Raw genomic sequence first — 24,662 nt, forward strand, 5'->3', positions numbered from 1 at the left:
TTATTAGAAGGATCTTGTAACTCATATATATATTTATTGATAGAGATGAGCAGCAGAAGATTTCCAGCAATCAAAAATGTTCAAAACCAAAAGGTATACAGAGACACTAAAACCCCACCTAAGTTCCTTGAATAGGCTATTTTCTACCACAGCCCACCATTTTAGTGCAGAAATAGTTTTTCAATAGGTATTCACAGGTAACTTCCTGTTTATAATACATTTAAGAAATGTGAAAATGCTATCAAGCATTGTAATATACTTTATCATTCTCCAATCAGTACAGAGCACTCTTGTAAGGAAAGGTTAAATCTTATACTTCCTTTTTGGCTTCTCTTTCAACAATAATAGGTTCATTTTCTGACTCTGACAGGAGGGAGTTGGATTTGCTGGCTGGCTGTTGTGTAAGCATGAACTATACTGGAACTACAGTAGGAGCAAGAAACAGGAAGAAACCAGTTGGTAGAACACAATCATAGGCTGGCAGGAAATCAGCGACTATTTGTCACCCCTTCCAAAGAGGAGGAAAACAGTTGGTGGCAGATACTCAGTACCATCAAATATCCAGCGGAGAGATTAAATCTCCTTTTCTCCATGCCAGGATACTCAGAGTTTTACTTCAATGTGGACCATGGCTACTTGGAGGGTCTGGTCCGAGGGTTCAAAGCTGGGATCTTGACAAGTGCGGACTATGTCAATTTAGCACAGTGTGAGACACTAGAAGGTAAGTCTGCTGGTTTATTTTATTTAGGAAGAAATACTGTTGCTTAGACCTTTGAAGAAGGGAAGGTAAAAGACTGAAGTACCGAGAGCTTATCTTAAAAACCAGAGATAACCCGGAACGTCCTTTGAAGAACTGTTCTCATATTTAAGTTAATAGCTTTCCATAGAAATTACCCTAGGATTGTACAGACTGTGATTTGCAAAGCAATCCAGATGATGGGATTTTCTAGTTTACTGATAAGATTTGGAAATCTCATCCATAGAGTTCCTATGGAGATCGGTAACTTTCTCACAGATTTTAACCATGCTATAAAACTGTTCAAGCATAGAAGTTTCATACCATTTCAGCTGGATAAAACAGTTCCCCAAATCTTATTAAAAACTTACCATTTGGCTCTGAGTTTCTCTATAAAAGATATAATTTTAGTACTTCATTACTTCATGAGTTTTATGACAGTGGGGGACATTTTACTTACCAGGAAGAGAAAACTAGACTTCACAAACATAAAACTGAACTATTCTCAAGCCTTTTTAAAAAAAACAAGGCATTTTTCAAGGTGACTTTGCCACAGTAAAAAAGAGAACACACACTAGTTTCCAAAACAGCTTTCTGTGGCCAAGACTGGTCACAGCCTGATGAAGACAGACTTATACAAAGAATCATATGACATACCTCTAGACACTTGGCAGGAAAAAAAACGCAACAGAAAAAATATCACCTTTCAAAAGGAACATAAAGTTTCTTTCCCTGACTCCAAAATAAAAGCTATAACTGTACACTGAAATAATTTCTATAGCATGCAGTATATTAGATTAATTTGAAAAAGGAACAAGGAGAAATAATAAGCTTGCTCTGTTTTAACCATTGGTTGCTTTCTGTATGCAGTAATAGATTTGGGGAAATGAGAAGTGCAGAACCTGATAATTCCCATATACAGTGGAGTTTTGAGGCTGTCTAAACTATTAATATAGTAACAACATAAGCCTGGGAAAGTTGCTTGCCATTCATCGTGCAGTTTAAAACAACTACATTTAAATAGACACATATTGGTATTTACCTGTCAGCAAGATAAAGTTCCTCTCACGGTTAAAGAGACTGTCAATACAGCAAATGGGATCTAGAGACTATTCAACTGACCAAGTGCAGGTACCTACTTCAGCTGATAAGCTGGAGAGCTCTATCAGCTCTCCATTTCATACAATGGCAGTTTAGACACACAGAACACATATATGCACTTACTCTGAGAAGTGAAATCTATTCCTTATGTCAGCTGGACAAAATCAACAGTTTCTGTAGCCTATTTGTACTAGCATTTGCGATCTATACAACTTAAAGACTCTACAGGCACTCTTGATACTGTATTTAATTGTTTAAGTCAAAAGTCCTGCTCCATGAATATACAGAGTTCAGAAAAAGCTAATAGAGCTTCAAACATCTATAAAAGACACAAAGGACAGAATGATGGAATTATTAAACCTTGCTCTTATTCCATTTGTCTCTGCAGAGAAGCTCTACAAATTGTGTCATCAAAGGCTCCATGAAGAAAAAAAACCACCATAAAATCCTGGTTACTTCTGAATAAGATGAAAATATACAGGTTTAAATATTTTTTAAAACATACAAGAAAAAAGGATTTCCCTCATCCTTCCCAGAAGAATACTTGCTCATGTTAAGTTAAGAATAGTTAAGAAAAGCTATCTAAATTTGAAGTCATGCTACAAGAAAGTTTTTTACAACCAGGAAGTAGTTTTCAAACTTTTCTGACATTATTCAACATTAACACCTTGAATATTATTAAGGGCATGCAACAGATGGACAGATCACAATAAAATCCTTTTCTAAGTCAGATTTATAGTAGAAAGAACAGTGACTTTTTATTTTTGAACCTTCTTCTTTCTAATGTTCATTCAGTTTTAAAATGCAAATTATTTCAGCGACAGAAGCAGCAACTTTCACCAACCTGCCTACAAGCACATCTCTACTACCCACCAGCACTTCCCTTTTTTCTCTATTCAGCTGCATCTCTTTCTCCATTGTAACTTTTTCTGCTTCTTTTAGACAGCTAACAGATTCCTACCAGTTATCTACCAAATGTATTATTTATAATGAAAATATGAGAAGTATTGGATTTGCACATGAGGTTAAATACACTTACCTCTCTGCACATATAGGATGCTGTAATATTAAACTTGCACCACAAGTGTACAGTGCATCAAAGCCACAGACCCTTACCTGTAAAGTAAAAAATGGAGCTTTATGCATACATTGTATTTTGTTTCCAATTAAAAGATCCAGCATGTGGATCTGTACTGTAGTACTATTGTGCTTGTCCGATAGTGCCTTCTGTTCATGTCTTCACATTAAAAGGTAATAAATTTACCCTATCCTGCATTCTGTGGCATAGCACCACACCACAAAAAATGGCCTAAGTTACAAATATTATAAATATGCTAAAACAAACAAGCAGAAAAAAAATCAAAACCACCCCAAGTAACCCATAAATAGAATCAAAAAGATCTTTTAATTTCAAAGTGGTTTTGATATCTCTAGAGGGGAAACCATAATGTCAGTACAGAAGAACCACAAGAAAACCTGTAGGTTAGTGCTTTACATCTGCTTGGTAATCACAGAGTAAGTATTACAGTGAGAGGGAAAGAAAAAAAGGAGGATGCTCATAGACTCTCAGTTCAGGGCCACACAGAGAGAACAGGCCTTCAGCTTAACTTAGACATCCTTTTGGGCTTGTTTGAATTATTCCATGGAGCTACCTTGTGGGCTGCAACACTGGCTGAAACCTCTGCAACACGGCGTGCTACTAGTTTGGCCCTATGTCATCATCTGTTTCGGGGAATGGGATCCCCAGAGGAACCCTGCTGACAGTCTTTGAAGTAGAAAATGGGGGGGGGGTTAAATTCAGCGCTTTATTCTTTCCTTGCTTCCTTGTGTGATGGAAACACTACTGCTCTTTAGAAGGGAGACTAGGTCACAGAAGGACAAGCAGCCCAGCTCTGCTCCCATGAACATCACTGAAATAAGTTCACTTAACTTGCCAGAGCCAGGACACACCAGCACACAGCGGCTAAAATAACAGTGTAACTGGAAACTGGGGGTAGTTGGCTAGCAAAGTGAGGAGTCAGACAAGACACCATGTGCTTGATGCGGAGAGACCAGGTTAACGCTTTGTTCAAATTCTTGCAATACTCTCTGATCAGCATCATTCCTGTCTTAACTGCATTTGTCTTAAACTAGTCTCCCTCTGTGCATAATTCCCTTCAGACTTACTGTTGTGTTTGGTTGCTGTTCAACTGTGAGTAAGATCACATGATTTAAAATCACATTATTTAAAGTCATACATTTCCTACATAATGCTTTTCCTGCATATAATTGAATGAGGAAATACATGATGCAGATGGATGACAATAATACTGACAGCTGAAATACAGGAATTTTCTTTCCTAGGGACCTTGTGGACATGCTGAAAAAGCTCAGGGTCTTGTGTAGGTCTCCAAGAGCCCCTGAGAAAAGGAGCAGCTACCATCACTAAAAAGTTCCGGTGAACAGGAATGTCTGAGGCCCATGTAATGCTCAACCATCTACTCTTGCCAGATCATCAGGTCATGTTACTAGTACAAGTTAACTGTGTTAGTCCCCAGGTCTTACTTATGCCAACAGCAAAGAGAATACTATAATTTAAGGCCAACAGAGCAGTCTCTGAGCTGCACTGAACTTTGTCACGGTGTGAACTCTGATTATGACCTTCCTGACTGATATTATATGGTATTGGAGCTTGTGGATGACTACTTTCTCAATTGTTTTGACCAAGGCCATGAGACCGGGTTAAATATTATTCCTTACATACAGTATGCATGCTGGCATTTATTAAATCATTTAGAAGAAATACTTCTATAAAGCAGGCTGTGGAACTGACAGGATCATAAATCCAGTATTCCTGGCCATAGTATGTGCTCCATAGCTTCTGAGAGCCAGGTGGGGCTATTTAATGTGTTCCAGCTAATATTTTTCATACCTTACATTAGGGCATGGTTTCTGAAACCACTCAGTCAATCAGAAACCTGAGGAAGGTAACAGAGTCTTATTAAACTGCTCTTAATCAGTGGTTTTCGTTTCTGTTCATCTCATGATGATGTTAAACACACTTCAGAATGCTCAGTACTTGGGGTAATATTTGGGTTTTGCAATCTGCTTTAGGTATTAAAACCCTGAAAACCACTGTGTTTGAAATGCATTTACAGAGTGTGAGGTAGTGATATCAAGGTAGGTATCAGTGGTTCACCTGAAAAGGAATTGAGGAAAGCTGGAATTCAGCTCTCTGCATGTAATGAGGTAGTATTATCTAATCCCACCATATGCCAAGTATTTTTACCTTCTTTGCAATAAAAAGAGAAAGTAAAAATGATCAGTTTTCACAGGAAATGTAGATGTGATATGGAAATATTAGTGATTTTTTTAAAAGTTGATCTTACATATTTAGACTAATTTCTGGGCATAATTCTGCATTTTTATTTATCTCTTAATCTTGCTTACCTTTCTCTCTTTCTTGAATGAAGTGGTTTTCTTTTTTCATATTTGGATTCTCTTTTTTCTTCCTACATGGAAACCTGTACTGAAACTATGACTATTTCCTAGTATCTGGCTCTGACCATTGAAAGACCAATTACCTCTGCCTTCTTTTGTCAACAGTTTTGTGATCACCTACATAATTTTAAGAAGCAATTAGTTTAGGCTGGTAGCATACATTCAGTCTATTGCAGGAAGATCTGGAGAAATGCTAACAGTTCCAGAGTGCTAGCTGAGTAAGGCCTTCCTATCCAATAGTGTGTTGATGTGATCTGATATAGACTTGACAGATGGACCATTCTGTGGACAAGGAATTGGCTGGATGGTTGCATCCAGAGAGTAGTGGTCAATGTCCAGATGGAGATTAGTGACAAGTGGTGTCCCTCAGGAGTCTGTACTGGGACCAGTACTGTTTAATATCTTCATCAACAACATAGACAGTGGGATTGAGCACACCCTCAGCAAGTTTGCAGACACCACCAAGCTGAGTGGTGTGGTTGGCACACCTGAGGAACAGGATGCCATTCAGAGGGACCTGGACAAGCTCGAGAAGTGGGCCCATGTGAACTTCATAAGGTTCAGCAAGGCCAAGTGCAAAGTCCTGCATATGGGTTGGGGCAACCCCCAGCATCAGTACAGGCTGGGGGATGAAGGGATTGAGAGCAGCCCTCCGGAGAAGGACTTCGGGGTACTGGTGGATGAAAAGCTGGACATGAGCCAACAATGTGCGCTCACAGCCCAGAAAGCCAACCCTATCCTGGGCTGCATCAAAAGAAGCACGGCCAGCAGGTCAAGGGAGGTGATTCTGCCCCTCTGCTCTGGTGGGACCCCACCTGGAGTACTCCATCCAGCTTTGGAGTCCTCAGAACAGGAAAGACATGGACCTGTTGGAGCGGATCCAGAGGAGGGCCACAAAAATGATCAGAGGGATGGAACACCTCTCCTATGAGGAAAGGCTGAGAGAGTTGGGGTTGTTTAGGCTGGAGAAGAGAAGGCTCTGGGGAGATCTTATTGTGGCCTTTGAATACTTAAAGGGGGCTCATAAGAAATATGGGGACAGACTTTTTAGTAGGGCCTGCTGTGATAGGACAAGGGGTAATGGTTTTAAACTAAAAAAGGGTGGATTCAGACTAGATATAAGGAAGAAATTTTTTATGATGAAGGTGGGGAAACACTGGAACAGGTTGCCCAGAGAGGTTGGAAACATTCAAGGTCAGGTTGGATGGGACTCTGAGCAACCTGATCTAGTTGAAAATGTCCCTGCTCATTGCAGAGGGGTTGGACTAGATGGCCTTTAAAGGTGCCTTCCAACCCAAACTATTCTATGTTTCTGTAATTGCTAAAATGAGCTCGAATGGCAGCCAACATGCATAGAAAACTCTGAGGGTTATCTATCTCAGTAAGCTAGAGTGCTAGGCGTAGGAATTCGAATTCGCAATGTGCTAGTTCTTTTGCTTTAAGTCTCAGTGTAGGCAACCTTAATGCATACTAAGAAAGTATACACATGGGGAAATAGGAAAGGGTAGCTACTATACTGGTAAATGCACACCTTGCTAACTGCATATTAACTTCCCTTACAGGTACACCCTTATTTCAGTCAGTGGGAGTCTTGCTGTCCTTTTCACTAAGTATCACTTCAAATTTTGTCTGGAAATCTAATCATTATGAATGCCCAAACCATATAACATTATCCCAATCTATAATTTACAGTAGTTTTAATATAGCATTTGAACATAATTATGCAATATAGCAGGAGCTTTTCTAGAAGGAAATGTTAGATTGCTTTGAACACTAAGAACTGATTCAAATTCTTACTTTTGCCTCATGGTGGAAAATGGCTAGCAGAGGAAATTTGTGAAAGGAATTCTTTGATATTACTAACGCTTCTTTCAACTTTGTTGTCTAATCAACTCATTTTCCTCAGTTACCAGGGTCGGGAGCTCAGACAGAATATGTCACGATAACCCAGGTTTCTGGAACAGCTTCTTAGGGTCTGGTAGTTGCAGCCATAAATCAGACAAAGCAAAACCAGAAATGCTAAGAGAGTCTAGCTCTGCCCTTTCAAGTGCTCCACTGCAAAGCCATTTGGAGCCCAGAATCTGAGCCAGGCAAGATGTGTTCTCTCCTCTTCTTCAGGCAGCCTGATAACATAAGATTATAGTCTTACCTGAGATTTAAATGCTTCATATGAAAAATTAAGATCTTAACAAAGTTAAAGGATGATTCCTATTGATGCATAACAGACCATAGGAGTGCAGGAGACAAAACAACTGAGATATAATGGTGCAAATCAGTGAAATCAAAACCTGATTGGGAAGGGCCTAGGTACAGCAGTAATTAACACTGTGCCTGGTGTGGCTGGAAATGAAAGCTGCTGGTGAAACTTCTGACAAAGGCATAAATTATTTGCACTTTCCTGTGGCATGCAGTAAGTCTTACTCGTAGAAGGCAGTACAAATTGGCATTAATTATGCATTTGCCCTATATTAAATCTATGTCAAAAACTTTTCAATAGAGTATGATCAGACACTTAATATGAACATACAGTATTAGAAATTAATATTATAATTTTTTTTTTTATTTGGTTTGTAGACAATATAATGACAGTTTCTTCTCATGATCTCCCCTGAATCTAATTCCAGATCTGAAGTTACATCTACAGACTACAGACTATGGCAACTTCTTGGCTAACGAAACTGGCCCTCTCACTATTTCCACCATCGATGATAAACTGAAAGCAAAACTACTCACGGAATTTCATTACTTTAGAAACCATGCCTTTGAACCTCTTGCCACTTTTCTGAATTTTATCACGTAAGTAATATTACCACGTAGCTTACCACACAGACTCAAAAAAAAGCACAGTTACAAGTTAAAACAGTGTAAATGCATTGTACAGGAATTTCTATTAGGTTTCAAAAATAGAAAAATTACTTTGATACTGCAACATTTATATACTTTATTTGCTAATATAAGTTCTGAAAATATATATATATATATGAGGAGCTGTTGTCTTTGCAACTACTTATTTTAAAGAACACAAGCAGATTTTTTTCTGTGTACAGTGGCAGGAGGAGTGGTAGAGATTGAGGAAAATAGTTACCATTTCCAAACATCATTTAAGTCAGAGAACTTGCAAAACTTAAGTTTGTGGGGGTGACTCATGCAAGATTAGCAATTTCATGATGTACAGGGCAGTGATTTAATTCCTAGGCATGTGGCAAGTTCTAGACTCTTTTTTAAGGGGGAAAAGACAACACATCACACACCTACCATACTTTTTACACCATTTGAACATTAAAACCAGAAGGACTTCATGTTGCGTATTGCAAGTTACTTAGACCTAAGTAGCTTTTTTTTTTAAAAGTACAAGTGCTGTTTGATGCCAGATAAAGAGAAAGTTCTGATCTCAATACAATCATAAACAGATAAAACTTGTAAACGAATGGCTTAAACAACTTTAAGAACAGGGATCTGCTTTATAACAGAATAACAACATGGATTAGTGAAATGTCAGCAGGATATTTTACCTAACTGTTTAGTCCCCTTGATATTACCTTTTTAATATATTATAACAAGAAGACTAGACTGTTCAGCTTACTTTCAAGGAGTATTTTTATCATAACAAAAAAATAAAGTATCTTTTTTGGGGGGAGGGTCAAGTGTAGTTGACCAGTTTTAGGCTAATACATCAACAGGATCTTAAAGACTGCCCTAGGCCAGCTGTGACCTGTAGGCATACAATGTTTACATTTTGCTTCAGGGAAATGAAAGTGAAAATATGAAAATTATGGCAGGGCTTTTCTCACACTGACATACCCGTGTACATGTGTATGCACAAACTTTGCACACTGTTGTTTTTTTAATAATGGAGATACTAGTTCAAGATATTTAACACAATTATTACATCATTGAACTACATTTCACCAGATCCTCAAGCCCCCTCACAGATTTTGTGTGAGATCATATTAATCCCTATATATCTCTAGCTGCGTTCTGAATCAACAACGCAAGCTGAAGACTGGCATCCTTGTTTATAAGCATCCCAAGGGAATAGCTTTCCCATTTCCAAGTCACTGACAAAACTCTTATCAGCCTCTCTGACAGTAAAACTAGTAAGAAGCTGATAGAAACCTTCAGCTGAAAACTTTTAGCGATAAAGAAGAAAGCTGTGAGAACCTGTTCTTAGTTTCCTCATGGAAAGATGTTTAAAGCTGAGTGAGAAGAAAGCCCTAAGAATGGTCCATCTGCACGAACTCTGCAGTTTTAGTGCTCACATTCCCACGCACTTCTTCTCTGTCCAGATGGTCTGCATGAAATAACAAAATCCCAAACTAAAGAAGCTGCTAGCTCAGGTGATTTACTTTTTGATAACACTCATTGTCACTTGTTATAGCAAATCTACATTTCACAGCTGTTATGCTTATTATATTCATATTTTAGTTTCCCCTTCTTTAAAAGTCTCTCTTATCCAAGTCAGTCATGGGGTTTAAAACTAGTACTGTGTTACTTACTTGCTACTTAAAAACTTCTGTTTGTTTTTGATGAGACATTGATTCAGAGTGAACATACAAACCTGCAAGTACTGTGGTCATGTCTGACTTTAGTATTATTACTAATTTTCAAAAATCTTGGGTTTGTATTTTTTCAAAGTAAAATTCATTATAGAGATAAATTTCTTTTACTTTTTCTTTCAAATACAGATACAGCTATATGATTGACAACGTAATTCTTTTAATAACTGGCACATTACATCAGCGGCCCATAGCTGAACTTGTTCCCAAGTGCCATCCACTGGGGAGCTTTGAGCAAATGGAAGCGGTCAGCATTGCCTCAAACCCCACTGAGCTGTTCAATGCAATTTTGGTTGACACACCATTAGGTAGGAACACTAAATTATTTGTTATTTGCTTCTTGAAACTACTTATCCTGTAATCTTAAGCATATCTCAGATGGAGTAGCATGTCTTCCACTGGATATGCTGCGTTTTGGTAACACAAAACGTGAAGTGTGGATCAAGCACTTCTGAAGTGGTGTTCAGGACATTTCCTAGTGACATTTATTAACAGCTTCTACATCAACCTTGGGTAGCAGACATAAAGAAAACAGGCTACTCAAGAAGCGTAACAGGTATCTTTTCTATCCAAAGTAGCCACTGATTTAGAGCATCTAGATTTTTGTTTCAACACCTTTTTTAATTTATAATTAAAAAATCTAAGATGAAGTCTTGCCTATCCCTCACTAAGGATCAAGAAGCAGACAGTTACTAATAAATATTAGATGTTGTGGTAGAACCTAGATTCCCTCTTGGGATTTGGGCATGATTCAAACACAAAGAAAATCCCTATTTTGAAGAATTAAATCTAAAATCAAAACAGAGTGAGGGTTGGGAATGTTGCATTCTGAAATTGGGATGAAACCCTTCTCAATGCGCTGCAGCAGCTGACACGAACAAAAACTGACAGGCTGTGGGGCAGTGCTGGAAAGGCTACTGAGAATAAGATGGAACTGGATGTACTTGAATGTATATGAAACCACTGTGTGTCCTCATCTTGAGTGCTGCGATTGGTTTTGGGTTCTGCTTCTCAAGAAGGAATGCTGGGTTGGCTCCAGACAGAAACCAAACTCCCACCCAGCTGCTCGCTTGCCCCCTGCCCCCAGCACAATGTGGCAAGAAAACAGGGGAAAAAAGGAGCTCATGGGTTGACATCACCTACGAAGTACTGTTGCAGGCAAAACAGACTCAACTTGGGGAAAATTAACTTGATTTATTGTTGATTAATACATATATAATTAATTATTGATCCAGGCATTAGGAAACAGAAAAGAAAGAAACATTTACATGCTTAGGAAAAGCACCTTTTCTCCCCCCTTTGCCATGCCTTCTCTCCAGGCTCCTCTCCTTTGCCCCCTTGTTATCACCAGAGGTTACACTCGCTCTCTTCGGAGAGGCAATGAGCAGCACAGGGAGCCGGGGGGAGTCTACACTCAGTACGTGGCCGTTTCTCTCTGCCGCTCCCTCTTCCTCACACTTATCCTCTGCCTCAGCGCAGGTCCTCCCCAGGGAGCACCTGCTCCGGAATCCATGGAGCAACTCCTCCTCCTCCTCTGACCTTGGTGTTCCCTCTGCTGTTCCCTCCTCCTCCCTACATCCTGTGGTTTTTGCCCTGTCTTAAACACATTTTCCCAGAGGAGCCACCAGCTTGGCTGATGGGCTCAACCATGCCCAGTGGTGGGTCAACCGGCTGGAACCGGCTGGAACCGGCTGTGTCCGGCACAGGGCAGCCCTGGCCTTCCCTCACAGAGGCCGCCCTGCAGCCCTCCACTGCCAGCACCTGGGCACCAACATTGAAATCAGAGAAGGTACAGAGCAGGACAGCTAAAATGAACAAGGGGGTAGCCCTGCCATGTGCGGATAGACTAAAAAGGCTGGACTCCAGTATGGAGAGGACAAGGCTGAAGAGAAATATGGACAGTGTTTACAAAGTCCTGAGGGCAGTGGTTTGTCCACGGTGAGCTATGAACTGTTGCTTACCAAATCCTTTAGAAGACCAAATCCCAGCAGAAAACTAGTTTTAAAACAGGTAAAATAAAACACTCTTTTTACACAGCTGGTAGTAAATTTCTGGAAATCTTTTTGCTAAACAAGTTTGTAAAAGCAGAGAATAGTATCAGATTTTTAAAAAGATGGGACAAATTCACAGTCAATGGCGCTACGAACAGATACTAAAGGGAACTGTTAGGGCTATGTCCTCTAATATTTTTTATCCAAAACCTGAATGCTGGAAGAGTAGGAAGGGAAAAGACCATAAAACATGGCCAGGCTCACACACCCTCTCTAAATACCATCTGCTACTGCCACTGTCTGAGACAACACCCTCGGTCAGCCAGCACTGGTCTGCCCCACTGGCATAGCTTAGGAATAGTGAGGGATTGGCATACTTCTGTCAGTTATGAATACAGTATTTTGAAGCAGTCCAGCTGCACAAATGAACTTCATCTTCTGCATCCCTGTTCAAAAGCATGCTCTTTAGCCCATTCTGCAGAGGACCTGGAAGCACATGTCAAGGTCAAAGCTTGTGCCCCTTACTAATTGCAACCTGTTGCCTTTCCCCCACTACAGATATACCCAAAGAGGAAGAGGGAAAATAGGAAAGAGGATTCTCCGTAATAATTGTGGAATACCTGCATGATTTAAGACAAAAATTATCTTTCATGTTCCTCACTAGAAAATCTCCCTAATGCCCAAATCATATACTTCAGAGAAGATTAGGGCTTTCATTAGCATTTCCCATCTGATTCTCTCTGGAGATGTGGACTCTGGCTGCAACACTGATTGATTCCCCTCACAGCAGATTCTCATTAAAAAGGAGGGATAGGAGGATAAGAGGAAAATCAAGAGGATTTCTCTTCCTCTCTGTTATATCACTCTTTCTTGCACAGCAGAAACCTCAGACCCTTGCTCACACACTGGTGAATGGCAATAGACAAGAGATGCATATTATCAGCATGTAGATTTATACTGCAATATAATAAACTCTGCTTTCAGCTGCTTTCTTTCAAGACTGCTTGTCTGAAAATGACCTGGATGAAATGAACATTGAAATAATGCGCAACAAACTGTACAAGGCAAGTTCTCGCAACATAATGGTAACACTTGGGGTTTTTCAAAGTGTCTCAGAAGAGGAGGTCTGTATCATTAACCTTGTTTTATGGATGGGGAAACAGAAGCGTGGTGAGATACAGCAAACTGTCTAAGCTCACTTGGTTGATGACAAGTCCAGGAATCAAATCCAGCTCCTTTCATTTCTACTCTACTGTTTGGAGAGTTTTCAAATTTTAGGTCTGCATCCAAATTCTAATTTAATATCTCATTAATGAAAATGCTTTAGATGTCAGGCTAATATCCAGATCCATTTGTTTATGAATAACTCAGTTATCTACCAAATGCCACAGAACTGTTAGCTCCTAAGTAAGCCTAGACAGGCTCTTGGCTAACATTTATTTTTATTTATAAAAGTAGATGTGACTTGAAAAGGTCTAATTGTTTTGAGTCTAGCTAACATTTTTTTTACGTAAGGGTTTTGTATAATTTTCTTCCTTTTCAAATTATCTTTAGCATTGCTACAGCACACTGCTGTAAGGACAGGCATCTAACATGTGCCTTGCATTTTCAAAGTACTTTACAAATATTAGCACACAGGTCAATATTCTTAGAATGGTCTCTTTAAAGGCTATATATATTTCATTCTGTTAGTGGTTCCTCCTGGCATATTGTCTCCAAATGCTTTGTTATCTTTCTTTCACAGTGGATGCCCCAGACTGCAGGAAGTATTCTTAAAGTGATCTGATTGCACTAGGGAGAAAGAAAAAAAATTCTTCTGTTTGTATTACAAATGGTATTTATAAATTCCCAAGCCAATATTAGATTCTTAAATATTCTGCTCCTTCCTCTCATTCAAAATGACATCAGATATGCCCAAGTATTTTAATTCTTCCGGAGTACTACTAAATTAGACACTCTTTTGCCATTTGATAAAATACAGATTTGATTCTTATATCCTGTGTGGATGACCATACAATTACACTTATTAAATCTATCGTCAAAGTATAGGGGGATTATTCTGCAAACACTTCTAAATCATTAATATATGCTTTCTCCTCTGCTTCAGCTGTCAATGAGATCAATTATGTTTCAGATCTACTATCAGATAGCACTATACAGAACCTAACGCATAATCCCATGCAGACAATCCCCCTTGAGATGTCTCTACTTAAAAATTGCATAGCTAGTGACAGCTTCTTTTAACAAGACTGTGTGAAGTTGTAGCAAGTGCATTTTTATAACATAAATGTTACCTAAAACAGTATTTTGGGGGATAGAGAGGCAGGGGGAACAGCATCTCTGAGATACTTAGGGTCCTTCCTACACAGGTATTTTGAAATGGGTGTGAAGGCCAGAATCCTTAATAGACCAGAAGGCTCTGCAGACCAGTATTACAGAAGCTTTGTCCGCTGTTCTGTCCTAATCCAGGGTTTAGGGTAGAGCAGTAGGGATTAGTTTGTGTATCCTCATAGTGCTGGTCCAACAGCCGTGGCATATTCCCAAATCCCCTCCTCCACACTAGAAATGTAGAGTTTCCTTCAGCCATCTGCTTATTATGCAGTGGAAGCTCAATGAAGCTCAAGAATTTCCTTCTTTAGAGAGCAAAGAAAACATTTGTCCTATAACAATTTTTGAAAACATTTGTAATAACAAGACATTTGCATTTTAGTATTTCAACTTTCAATCCAACAAAGTAATTAAGCACATATTTGAATTTAAATTCATAGGCAGAATTATCAAAGTTAATGGAAGTATTTAAAAATTAGGTTCATGACTACGTGCTGTGCTAGTCCACGTCTGAAGTAGCACTTAAAATATTTCTCTTCTTTCATATAGTCTTATCTTGAGGCGTTTTATAAGTTTTGTGAAAAACAAGGTGGTACTACAGCAGAAATAATGAGACCTATTATTGAGGTAAGAAAAATTCAGTCTTTGTACATGACAGTACTCCTCGGTGTTTTCATAATTAGGTCATTTTGTTTTTCCTGTTCCTTCTCTCTCCATTTGCAAACATATCTGTCAAATGTTTGCTTCTCCTCTGAATAATAACTATTTTTCTAAGGTGTAATGAAGACTTTATTCTAGGATGACTTCTACCTCTTGACTAGAGAAGCAGCTAATCTATTACCAGGGAGGAGTTATTCTCAGGCAATATTTTTCTATAACAGAGAGCAGAACAGAATAAATGGTTCACTAATCTCAAATTGTTGCCCCTTAATATTTTTCTGTATTATGTAGACAAATTTAAAAAGTGGATTATTCTTACACCTCCTAGCTCAAAATTAAATTTGGGATAGCTAAGGTCTGGCATTACTGTATATATACTAATCAATAATCTTTAAGCTTCATGGCACTATTATGTTTGTTTACTCTCCTATTAAAATTGATGGTTGAAGTTAGAGTTGAGTGACCTTTGGAACTAGTGTCATACAGAAAAGTCCAACGTTGCTTGTTTTATTTTTGTCTCAACTCAGAAAACTTTAGTATTTATTTTTTCCATGACATACCAAATTCCTAATGTCCTCCTCCCCAAAGCATACCTGCAGCATAGCGAATGATATTTTTGTATCTGTTACTGTAACAAAAGATGCAGAAATTCCTAAAATTGAGTTCTCAGCATTCAGCTCCATTTTTTTTTAAGTGGTTTATCACAATTCTGTGTTGAGTTTGAGAGTCAGATCACCCATTTGCTTCCAGGAGTCTTTTCTTCTGGATAGGCAAAACTTACATCCTGGAAATTGAACAAAATTCTGATGACATCCCACTGAAGTTTGTATTATAGGAGAGAGATAATAACCCTGCGAGCTCCCCCCTGAAAAAAGAATGAGCCTAAATTACATCTTATGAAACAATGTCCTAAAAGGGATTGCAATTTCATATTTTATTTAACCAGGTCATAATGTTTCAGTTTATGTTCTAAAGAAAACATTCTTAATCAAGTTAAATTGACAAGAAATTAAGTATTTTGACTACTCTTTTCTGAAAAATAAAAATCAAGAGATTGGCTGGCAGAGGTAAAGACATTTCCCACAGTTGATTCGTATTTTTCAGAAAGTTTGTTTTTAGCTAGACATTCATGCTGAGAGCAGATTACTTACCAACATTAGTTTAAGCATGTTGTAAAACTCTCTTTATACCAGTGGTAACAGTTTGGTCTACGATAAGCTTCTTTAAAATCCCTATCTAATGTCAACAGCTAGGAGGATAAACTTTTCTGTAGAAGATTTTGTTTTCTGTAACAGTTTAATATCTGAAGACATACATAGAGCAGATTGATAATAGCTGAATTCACAAAAAGCCAAAGTTTAACTAGTCAAAGGAATACTTACTATTTATTCTGTAATCTTATATGTAAGACTACCAACCTGACCCTACCAGAATGAGGTTGAGGTATTTAGCTCCGCAACTCCTTGACCACCAGTAACAGTGCCAACCTTCCCCAATAAAAGTACTGACAATCCTTCTTCCATCATGGACAACAAATGTTGCATGTTTAACCCTGAATCTGGCAAGAAACTGCAGGACTGCACTGCAGCTAGTGCTGTGCCTGTTATTAGGGCCTCATGCTAATTCTCAAGTAGGAGACATGCTACTTCAATTTCCCATATGGAAATTAAAGCACTTAAGAAATGGTCATCCTATGACTCCACCTCTACCTGCAGCAATCAAATGGCCTAAGTCACCAAGTAACTGCCTCATGGTCTTACTCACTATAGAGAATGTCATGTGCCAATAATTTGATGAATTGAAAGGTCTGTATGGATGGGATTGATCCTGCACATTTTCTCAAACTGGGAGCCACCAGAAGTAGGCCCCAAACCTGCTAGCATTAGTTGCAATTGCATCTGAGCATGCTTTTTTTCCAACAAAATATTACAAATCTAACAGCTAGATTCTATATGTCTTTAAGAAATTAAAAAAACAAAGCACGTGCCCTTCCAAAACAGTTTCACTTGGGCTGATATGCCTGTTCATATTAATAAGGCAAGTGAAATTTGGCCCTGTTACTCATTAGCTAGAAATCTTTTCAAGCACACTTATTTTCTTCTCATTATTTCTCTATTGTTTACTCATTTTCCTTACTCTGAAGTCAGTGCCAAAGGGCAGCTGGGTCCCTGTTACAGTGTGTTCCAGTACACAGGAGTAGGATCTATGAGTATGTGCTTAACTGCTAAAGTTGCAGAACTGTGTTGCAACTGCAGTCTTATTATTCAACAGAAAAGAGTACCTTTCTGCTTAAAACAGTTCAAAAATTCATTCACAGCATAAGAAATTTCGCAAGCTGCCTAAAGCATGTGTATACTATGTATGCTTCACTTGAAAGATTTTCCTGCATAATCCCTGCAATTAGGAAGGGCTCTGCTGTTCTTACAACATGAAAGTAAGTAATAAAGGAAAGAAATAAAAACATAGTCAATTCAGATCTCAAGACAGAAAAACACATTTAAATCAGACAGAATTGAGTAAGATTATTTTTGTTTACCATTACATTTTTAATTCATACTGTAAGAATGGCAAGTTAAATTTTGCCTTGTACAAAAGAACAACCTGAAATCTAGACATTAGAATGACTTTCAGTCTACTGCTGCAGGGGAAAATACAGATACTACTGGCATCTAAACCTGGCAGAAGAAATACAGCCTTTGATTCTATGTGTTAAAAATTAACTGTTACTTGAAACACTTGAAAACTTTATCTTGGCAAGTAAACAGCCCCCTCCACTTTATTAAATTATCATCTAAAATATGTGCATTCAGAAACAATTTTGTTTTTTTCCAGAATTTCCATTCAATCTTTACTCTCAACAGCACTCTGAGTTACCCCAGAACAGTATTATTGATTCTTGGTCCTTTCCTGTATTATTATTATTTATAAGAGTATTGTTTCATAACTTCAGAAGGGTGCGTGAGGAGATTTTTGTTGTCAACTTCCACGTAACTAAGTAGGGAAATGAGGAAGTAGCAGAGGTGATATTTTCAGTACAAAAATCACAGAATAAAAGCTGTGCTTGCAAAACACTGTTTGATTTTCTAGTTAAAATTTAACAAGTATTTGCAAATAAGGATTTACAATTTTTAAAATAAGGTATGTTTCTAATGCTCTGAAGTCCACTTTTTTTTTAAGTTTCCATAGTTTAGCTTACTGAAAAAACCCCATATCCCCAGCTTAATTTAGAATGAGATCTCAAATAACACCTCTTTATTCTTTGTTTTGCATATTAAGTTTGAGGCAGACAGACGTGCCTTTATCATCACCATTAATTCATTTGGCACTGAGCTGAGTAAAGATGACCGAGAGAAGCTCTATCCAACCTGTGGAAAACTGTATCCAGAAGGCTTACACCTGTTGGCCAATGCAGATGACTACGAGCAAGTGAAGTGTGTTGCAGATTACTATGCCGTATGTAGCCTAATTTCTTAAAAGAAAAAGCCAAGATACAAATACTTAACATCTTTTGATGTCAGCAAAATTTTAAGAGTGTTCACATAAGTTAAAAGCATTTTTGAGAGAGAAACAAATCAGCAATGATACAAGAGAACCCATAAAGATGTATATGGAATCAAAGGCCTTTGACATGAAGACATATTATTACCTTAGTGCGATACAAAGTTCCTCTTATAGTGATGTTTAAATAAGGCCAAATCACGTTCTAGTAAACAAACCCCTTCCTACTCCATTAACCCTCCCCAAATTGAGTTTCACTTCACAGCTGCTGCCTCCAAGATTTTGGAGCAAAAGCATAAGTCATTTTAAAATGAGCTGACCAAACAATTCATGTCACAGATGAGTGCAGACCTGATTTATTGCTAGTGTACCGTAAAAATGCCCTTCTGAAAAGTTTTCTCTAAATCACTGATTGAACTGAAGTAGATGAAGTTGTTAATATTGATGCGACTAGTGCTGTTATTAAAGATGAATCAATCTGCAACACTTGCTCTATGAATTAACTGTGATAGTCTGACTAGCTATAGTATTTAAGCTACCTCCAAGTAGGTACACAAAACAAAATTACGTCTGGTCTACTGCTTTTTTCCACGGAAGAAACAAAGCTAGAGATGCACATCTGTTCCTGTGCATAAGCAGAATGTTAGAAACATGTACCACCATGCCACTGTGGTACAGAACAAGTCTATTCATGTGATGGTGGGATATTTAGATGAATTTGGGAACCATTGTACTAGACCTATACTGCACTGCTACTTTATCAGAAAACCAAAACAAATACACAGAGAACCAAACTTCACAGAAATGTAACATGTAAGAAATGAAGTAAAATATATCTGCGCAGAATATTCCAGGATGATATATCAGACTAATAGATTTAGACACAATATTAACGCAGATAAAGCAAATCCAGCTGACTAGTGGAAAGAAAATGAGCAGCCATGTGAGGATCAGAGTTCAGGGTTTTGGCTCCATTTACAGTGCTGGCTCTGATGGATACTGTTTGTACAAGAAGTTCAGTGCTCTCTGTCCAAAGGAGTGAAAGGTCATGTGTCATTCTACAATAAGTCTCCTTTAGTGCCTTCAGTAAATTACTTTAAGTTGTAGGAAATGATGGTAAGAAATACAAGAACAAATGTGATTTTTCTTTCTTTTGCTGACTATATGCTTTTGATTTATGTAGAACTGTAATCTATACATGAGTTTTTCTATACAGAAAGATTACTTAACGTAGATTAATTAATAAAGTAATGTAAGATATCTGTGCTGCACAGAATGCAAAAGTACCTCATTTCCATTGGGTGGTTGTCTATGCTTTTAGGAATACAAGGCTGTGTTTGAAGGTGTAGGGAGTGGCACTGGAGAAAAGACACTGGAAGATGCATTTTTTGAACATGAGGTAAGAGCTTTTAACCTTAAAATATGAAAATGAAAGTTACCCGCCTGGAATAACATTTAAAACAAGAATGAGATACTAGGCTTTTGATTCTACTAAATGGCATTATTCAGCTTTGTATTCAAGAACACAGTATTTCTATGGCTGTCAACATTTGGCTGAATCAAAATAGAAGGATTTGCCTTTTTAAATAAAAGAAATCCCAGGACATTCTTCTGAAGACTACTTATAGAACTGTCAACCCTGATAGCCTATCCAAAAGCCATCTCATATAAACCGCTTAATCAAATTTCTTTTGAATGGTCTACTGAAGGTGTTTCACCACTGTCCTTTACTTACCTCTAATGTTGCTGTAGTCTATTACCAAAATTAATGCACAGATGACATTTCAATTATATTTCTAGTCAAGAGACTCCTAAATGTAGTCATGGTTGCAAAGTTACATAGAAATCTTGATCATAAAAGCTACCATATAAAAGTCATATTTGCCTTCTTTAATATTTTATCATAACACTCATTTCATCTTTTCTACAGGTAAAGCTGAATGCGCTTGCATTCAACAACCAGTTTCATTTTGGAGTATTTTATGCCTATGTAAAGTTAAAAGAACAAGAATGCAGGAATATTGTATGGATTGCTGAATGCATTTCTCAGAGACACAGAACCAAAATTAACAACTACATTCCAATTTTCTAAATCTGAGAATTTATAATCCTACAATGCCTGAAAAGATGCATTATTTCATATGAAAGAAGAAAAATCTTATTTCAAAAATTAACTCTTATTGGATGTTTTAAACTGTATTAATAATGCTCATTATATACAGCAGTGTAAGAAAAAGTAATGCAATTAGAGATATGAGTACTTTATAAGGAAATATTAAGGGGCTTATTCATAGTTTTTGCTGGTAGATTTGTTCCCCACTGTGCCCATTTTAATTTAATAGATCAATAAAAACTCCCTGCAAGGTCTTACATACATATTCTTTCTCTTTTGTGGAAGCAAGCTTTATATCAATGATGTTTGATTGATTAATTAATTAATTGATTAATGGCTTAATTTTGAATTAATGGTTTTCTCAAAAGGCCAATTAAACCACTACTTCTATCTTACTCTTATGGTCTTCTTCATGGCATACAAGATTGTATGATAGACTTAATAGATAAATAAGAGAGAAACTTTAGGGTTACCCTGAGATTCCCCTTAAGGAATCTCAAGAAAGAGCTTCCTGAACCTTTCTAACTGTGATACGTCTCTGCAGCTAAACATAAATAACTAACTTCATTTTCATGAAAATATTTTCACTTATTCCTTTATGGTCACATGAAGAGCACTGTAAGTGTCAAACCATGAGTGTCTGATCTACTCCACAGCAATACAAGTATCTCCTCCCAGGACACCATAGACACTATCTTCATGTATGCACTAGGGAAGATTATGAAACATGAATGAAAATACCAGCCAAGTCTGTATCAGTTTTACATCAGACACAAACAACACCAGCTCTGAGCTATTTGAGGACCTGGCTAAGACTGGTAACTAAAAATAGAGTGAAAAGTTGAAGCCAGATTGTAGCAGGACAAGATTAATTCTGCTGAAGAAAAAAGAAAGGATTCTGAAAGCCATATCAACATTCTGCCTTCCTACTCCATTAAAAAAATTTGCCCTTTTATCTTTGAAAGAGGCCATACCTTGATTTTCTGCATGAATCCTTAGTTTCAGGCTGCACAACAGCAAATCTCAGTCTTCAGCTGACTATGCTTCCAGTAATACAGTACAGAAATAAAAACCATTTCCTGCCGAGTAGACAGAAAAATAAAATATATCTGATGTCAACACCTCAGAATTATGGAAAACATTCAGGCATCATGGTTTTAAGAACTGAGATATAATCTCTCTCTCTCTAATATATACATGTGCATATGCATTCATACATAAGAAATAGAAAACTTTACCATTTTTATAGCTAAACCCACACTTCTTAAATGTAAACGTAACCAAAGGGTTATATCCCAGAACATCCCATACTGATTTAATAAAGAATTCAGAAGATTTTTAATATTTTGCTTTATTGTGAATCACAGAGAACCTTACATTACTACTTTTAAAAATACCTTCAAAGAGTTTCCCTTAGAAATAATTTTGTAGGAATTTAGAAAAATTGACTGAAAAGAAGTAAGTGTATAAAAATATAATACAAATCTTATTTCTATATTGAGGCTTCTTTGTTTAGTAGATCTAGTAATTCAGAAGCAAGAATAAAAAAAGAAAAAAGAAGACAAACTGTAAGATTTGTGGATTGCAATTTCATTTTGGCCTGTGTAGTTGCTTCCTTGCACTGCTTTTGTTATCTTGCATTTCTTAGTTTGTATTTCCCAGTCTAATCTGTGACCGATGCCTTCCAGTTCACACCTATATCGCAAGTTGTACCACAAATTATTTCACAAACTGCAATGAAGAAAGTAATAGGGCCACATTCTCTTAAATTTGCATTTTTCTGTACTGTTTAGTAATTGCATTAAAAACATTTGTTGTGAGCAGAAGAATAACAAAGTTAACTGGTCTGGGACACACACTGGATTCATACAATTCAGCAGTGCATGAATACTTTTTCTGTACTGATAAATCAAACCTTCCTATTTGAACAAAACAAATCAGCTGGCTTTCTGCCAAGAATTTTTTGAAGTGATTTGAAGGGGAAAGAATCTGCTCTCCACCCTAAATCACTCTGTGCCAGGGAAGATACGCAGCTGCTATTGCTACAGTCTGTGGATACTGTTGGCTCAGAAGGAAATGAGCAGGAATTGCAGCCTACGTGATTGTGTTGTCAGCAGAACTGGTCTTTAGACTATGGAAAGGACAGAATCAGAGATGATTGATGCTTTTTTCAAAACAAATTTCTAGATATTTGCTAAGTAAGGACAGGATGTACTAGGCGTTGACTATATTCAATTTAAGAATAAGCAAGAGAAGCAACAGACTAAGAAAGGAATTAGGACTTTAAAGTTATAGGTCCCCAAACACCTACCTTTTTCTATAAATAATATAATTTACATTACTCTCTTGTTAGTAAATCCATCTTCATGCTGGTGTGTATATATATATACACACAAATACATAAAAAAAAAGGTCATATATCATCTCTAACAAGGTCCTACAGTAGAAATCCAGATCACAGAATTACTATTACAAGCATCATTAACTTCTTAATGATAATTTCAATGATAATGTAGGATAGGGGAACATGAGGGAATGAGCTACCTTTTTCTTGTTCTTTCTTACACTTCTCAAACAACAGAACTTGTGTTCACACTCTTAAATGGCTAAGCCTATTCAGATAAATTTGTTCAGCATAATTATGCTGACTATGCCCCTTTGCCTGTGTCTTCAATGAGAGATGAAGAGCAGGACCAGGAATGAGCTCCTGGTGAGCTCCAAGAGCTTGAATCTTTCTTTCCCATCATTTTCTGCAGCTCAGGCTTGACATGCTTGCCATCTGCTCAAAAACAGCTGAGCAGCACTGAACAGTGAATGGACCAGGCTGCAGTGTTTGGAGCACTTCTCATGCCCAATCCCTCCTTCCTGCAAAAATGACAATTTGTGTCCACATTAGGAATTGAAGATTTATAGGATGAATCATATTAGAGTGTGGTCCTAAGACTAGCTCTGGACTCACAGTCAGTTGACAACAGTAGACTCTCTTATTCTGGTTCTATCAATTCCAGCATGACTTTCAGGTTAACAGGAAAACAATCCAATACTTGGCTTATTCTGCACATTTATGGATATTACAGCTAATATTGTGTAACTTAATTGTCATTTATATATGACAATATGATACTTTCTGCTTTTACTAAGTGTGCCTAAGTTACAGAGTATATTTAACTCTTCAACAACTATTTAAGACCAAAACAACAGATCCAAAGTATGTGAATGGAGTGATAGCTGGCCATCATTTGGATTTGCATCAGAATTATAAAGCTGTTAACATGAAGATTACTATAATGGTTTAAACAAGAGGTAAGACAAAAAGTCCAATGACGTGATGGACAACTGGATTGTTTTACCAAAAAGTATGGAAAAATGGTGTGGAAAAATAAATCACAGAAAAAGGAAGTGATAAATGGCAATAATATCTACCAGGTGGTTAAAACAGTTTACATGACACAAAAACTCATCACAAACACACAGCAAATCACTTAATGTATTGGGATATCTTCCAAACAACAAAGAGAAAATAAGAAACTGGATTCAAGAAATAGCAATACAAGCCTCCCAAAGAACCCAGGTAAAAATTTTCATATCGATGACACACAGTGAGAAATATTTGACTATTTGGAATCCATATTTACTGGGACATTCAATTAAAAAAAAAAAATTCCAACTCACATAACTTAGCTGGCAGTGTTAATGCAGACATTCTATATATGGAACACAGTCACTGACAAGCCCATCTTAGTGTGCAAGCCAGAAAAATAAATGCCCTATTTTCTATTAGTTGGAGCTTCTCCAGGAGTAAAAAGAAGAAAAACTAATTGCTCTGAAAGTATGCAACAGATAACTGCAATAAATACAAGTCACAAGCCTACTGACAGGTGCCATTTTTATAGCATAACTCATCTGTTAAAATGAAACTTCAAAGTTCTCAGTCTTTTGGAAGACACAGGCCTGAAGCACTAACCTTAAAAAAGATTAAAAAATACAGTCTTGTAAGGAGGTGATTATTGCAGAATTTCTGTCATTTTTTTTTTTTTACTCTGTCTTGCAATTATTGTCTGCCATCAAATGACATACCCAGGATATGGTGGAATCTGTTGTCACCAGCATTTTAAAAAGCTTGCTGAAATCTTTTTTTGTTGTCTTAATACTGGCATATAGCAGTGAAGTTTAAGAGGAAAATGCCATACAAAACAGCA

The 24,662-nt window shown here is 37.4% G+C and overlaps 1 protein-coding gene across 1 annotated transcript; it reads left to right on the top strand.

The window, feature by feature from the left end:
* Window positions 1-507: 507 nt before the first annotated feature.
* On the top strand, window positions 508-20,591 carry ATP6V0D2 (ATPase H+ transporting V0 subunit d2). The gene is made up of 8 exons (XM_075024362.1): window positions 508-721; window positions 7,942-8,113; window positions 10,003-10,181; window positions 12,849-12,928; window positions 14,742-14,819; window positions 18,129-18,305; window positions 19,672-19,749; window positions 20,281-20,591. The coding sequence occupies exons 1-8, from the start codon at window positions 592-594 to the stop codon at window positions 20,440-20,442; spliced, it is 1,056 nt and encodes a 351-aa protein (XP_074880463.1). The 5' UTR covers window positions 508-591; the 3' UTR covers window positions 20,443-20,591.
* The last annotated feature ends 4,071 nt before the right edge of the window (window positions 20,592-24,662 follow it).

This window comes from Buteo buteo, chromosome 3 (genome assembly GCF_964188355.1).
Source record: "Buteo buteo chromosome 3, bButBut1.hap1.1, whole genome shotgun sequence".
NCBI classification, from domain to species: domain Eukaryota; kingdom Metazoa; phylum Chordata; class Aves; order Accipitriformes; family Accipitridae; genus Buteo; species Buteo buteo.

What these genes read in the sequence shown, in the direction of transcription:
- ATP6V0D2 (XM_075024362.1), top strand. Translation starts at nt 592, where the DNA reads ATGCCAGGATACTCAGAGTTTTACTTCAATGTGGACCATGGCTACTTG. An exon ending in TTTGGTTGACACACCATTAG is followed by an intron (nt 10,182 to 12,848) that starts GTAGGAACACTA and finishes CTCTGCTTTCAG; the next exon opens with CTGCTTTCTTTCAAGACTGC. An exon ending in TAATGAGACCTATTATTGAG is followed by an intron (nt 14,820 to 18,128) that starts GTAAGAAAAATT and finishes TTGCATATTAAG; the next exon opens with TTTGAGGCAGACAGACGTGC.